This window comes from Urtica dioica, chromosome 8, assembly GCF_054948205.1.
Source record: "Urtica dioica subsp. dioica isolate 48M chromosome 8, U.dioica_male_clone48M_v1_H2, whole genome shotgun sequence".
Lineage (NCBI taxonomy): Eukaryota > Viridiplantae > Streptophyta > Magnoliopsida > Rosales > Urticaceae > Urtica > Urtica dioica.
The window spans coordinates 6,732,079-6,735,017 of NC_142763.1; the positions used below are offsets into that span (position 1 = coordinate 6,732,079).

At 42.8% G+C, this 2,939-nt stretch overlaps 1 protein-coding gene across 1 annotated transcript; it reads right to left on the bottom strand.

Annotated features, from left to right (window-relative positions):
• Positions 1-1,397: 1,397 nt before the first annotated feature.
• Positions 1,398-1,877, bottom strand: LOC149387687 (uncharacterized). Its single transcript, XM_089622218.1, has one exon. The coding sequence runs from the start codon at positions 1,875-1,877 to the stop codon at positions 1,398-1,400; it is 480 nt and encodes a 159-aa protein (XP_089478344.1).
• Positions 1,878-2,939: the final 1,062 nt, after the last annotated feature.

The following is a 2,939-nucleotide window of genomic DNA, read 5'->3' on the forward strand; positions in this document are numbered from 1 at the left end:
GACTGGTACAATGAGTGGGTGCGGGTTCCCGTTGAGTATTTTGGCGGCGTCTCGTACGTTTCGTAAGTGATCTCGAATGTTCTATCGTGTTTGTTATTTTGCTTCTTCCTTGTCGTTGTATTGTGCTATCTTGGCACTTTGACTTCATCCTTTTAGGCGGTGGACTCTTGAGAGAGTGCGGGTCGCGGAATTTGTATTATATACAGAGCTCGAGCAAGGGTCGCGGAAGTGGAGAATGAGAATTTGAAATCGAGACTCCTCGAGAGCCAAATGGAGATTGAGCGCTCGCGCGTAGACTCTACTCACTGTGGTGATTCCAAATCCAATGAGGAAAATAGCGAGGCCGAGGAAGATGTTTCCTAACACTTTTGTTGTGTCTATTTTTGCTTTTTTGCTTGCTTGCACTTTGCGGATGGATAGATAATTGTTGGGATCTTTTTTTTTTTTGGCTTGACCCCTAGTATTTTTACTGATCTTGATTTTGGATGGATTTGATGAGATATTTGACTTATTTTTCGTTGTCTATCTCTTTTGGAGCGCTTGATTATTTTTTCTTTGCATGTAAATGCTTGTGCTTATGTGAGACTTTCACGCATTCTTCTTTTACTCATGCCTTGAGGAGGTTTTAAAGTGGGTCGGGGTCTCGACGGCGCGAGTCCCCTCATCTTGAGTTTCATGGGATTCTTTGGGTTGTATTCGGGGTCTCGGCACCGTGAGTTCTCCATTTTCCTCTTTGGATCCCATAACAGCTTTAAGGTCGGTCGGGAACTCGATGGTGTGAGTACCCTCATCTCGGGCCGCACGAAATTCTTTAAGATATGTTCGGGGTTTTGACACCGCGAAACCCATTTTCTCGGATTCCATGGACGCTCTGAGGTTGGTCGGGGACTAAATGGCACGAGTACCCTCATCTCGGGCCGCACAGAATTCTTTGAGATATGTTCGGGGTTTCGACACCGCGAAACCCATTTTCTCGGATTCCATGGACGCTTTGAGGTGCGTTTGGGGGCTCAAGACCGCTAACCCTTCGTCGTTATGATTGCTATTCTTGCATGTGTGTATATACTATATATATATATTCATCTTTTATTTATTTATTTATGTATTTATTTATTATATATATATATATATATATATATATATTTGCCATTGCGTCTGGTAATTTGTCTTACTCCGTTAACCCCTCCTGTTTTTATGCAATTTGTTCAAATTGTATGAAAATTTAGGAGCTAACATTGCAAACTAAATGCAAATCTCGCTTCATTCATTACTTGGGCGCCTGGCCGCTTTTGGAAATTTAAAATACAATTGGGCTGATGGCCACTTTTGGAATGATGAAATAAAAGTAAACTCTGGCTGTGGTGTTTTCCAGTCTTCATATATCTTGATGTTATGGCCTACTGGTAATATTGGCGGAGGTGCTCAGCATTCCATGGGTGTCTGATCTCTGTACCGTCCATCTCATCGAGGTGATATGTACCGTCATGTATCACCTTCCGGTTACGATAAGGTCCTTCCCAATTTAGTCCGAGTGCTCCTGCCCCGTAAACTTGAGTGTTTTGGAACACTTTTCTCAGGACGAGGCTTCCCTCGGTGAAACGACGAACTTTGACCTTCGAGTTGTAGTGTTTCTCGACGATCCTCTTCTGCGCGGCCATGCGGGTGAACGCTTCGGCCCTCTTTTCTTCAATTACGTCCAACTCCATTCGAAGGGCCTCGTTGTTGCCCTCCTCGTCAAAGGTTTCCATTCGGAATGACGGGGCCCCGATTTCAACGGGTATGACAGCTTCCACTCCGTAAGTGAGAGAGAATGGCGTTTCTCCGGTGGCGGTCCCGAGTTGTCGTTCGGTAGGCCCAGAGGACGAGAGGGAGCTCATCGGCCCATGCGCCTTTCTTCTCTTCGAGCTTCTTCTTCAGAGTCTCCTTGATCGTTTTGTTCACGGCCTCGACTTGGCCATTTGCCTGCGGATTGCGCGGCGAGGAGAAAGTCTTACTGATCTTCAGCTGCTCGCATATCTTTCGGAGTCTCGCATTGTCGAACTGGGTGCCGTTGTCGGTGACGATCGAGGCAGGGATGCCATGGCGACATATGATTGATCTCCATAAGAAGTTTGTTGTGTTGGCTTCGGTGATTGTGGCGAGAGGTTCCGCTTCTACCCACTTTGTGAAGTAGTCGATTGCGACAATCGCCCAGACTCGTTGAACCTCATTCCACACATTTCATTCATCCAAGTTTAAGAGATTTGAGAGACTCTCTCTCTAGAACTTGGCCGATCCTCTCTCTCTCTCTCTAGTTAATTTTCGGTTTTTGTTTTGGCACCTAGGTTCTTATTTGACCTAGTGTTTAACTCTGCGACTTCAAGACTCGTTCTTAAGTCGTAGTGTTTAAAAGTGCCCACACACTAATTCCTTTTTATCTTGAGTGATTTAGTGATAGAAACTTTCATGGTTGCTCGAGTTAACGAGGAAAGGAAGAGAGACGTGCTGCGAGGGGAGACGAACGTTGCAACCTTTTTCAAAAGCTTCTCAACGTTCAAGCTTCCAAAAGGTTAGTAATATTTTATGCTCATATTAGTTTTTATTTACATGTGCTTGCTCTTTGTCTAGGTTAGTAAAAACTGTTTTACTTGAAAAGGAAAATTTTTAAAATTCCGCCGCTTACCGAAGCGTTAAACTTTTTCTTAAACCCTAGATCAATTCCAACAAATGGTATCAGAGCTATGGTCAAAGATATACATGTACATGTATTTAAAAATATGAGCTTGAAAATCGTTTTCGAAAGTTTACTAATTTTGTGACAAGTTAGAATTGTTATCTTAGATTTTTTTTTAATTTATTGCTCTCGCCTTTAAATTAAAAATCATTTCTATGAGTTTGGGATGATATTAAAACACATTATAATCAGTTCTGAAAGTTTTTAATTTTTTATATTAAAAAAC

What these genes read in the sequence shown, in the direction of transcription:
- LOC149387687 (XM_089622218.1), bottom strand. Translation starts at nt 1,877, where the DNA reads ATGAGCTCCCTCTCGTCCTCTGGGCCTACCGAACGACAACTCGGGACC.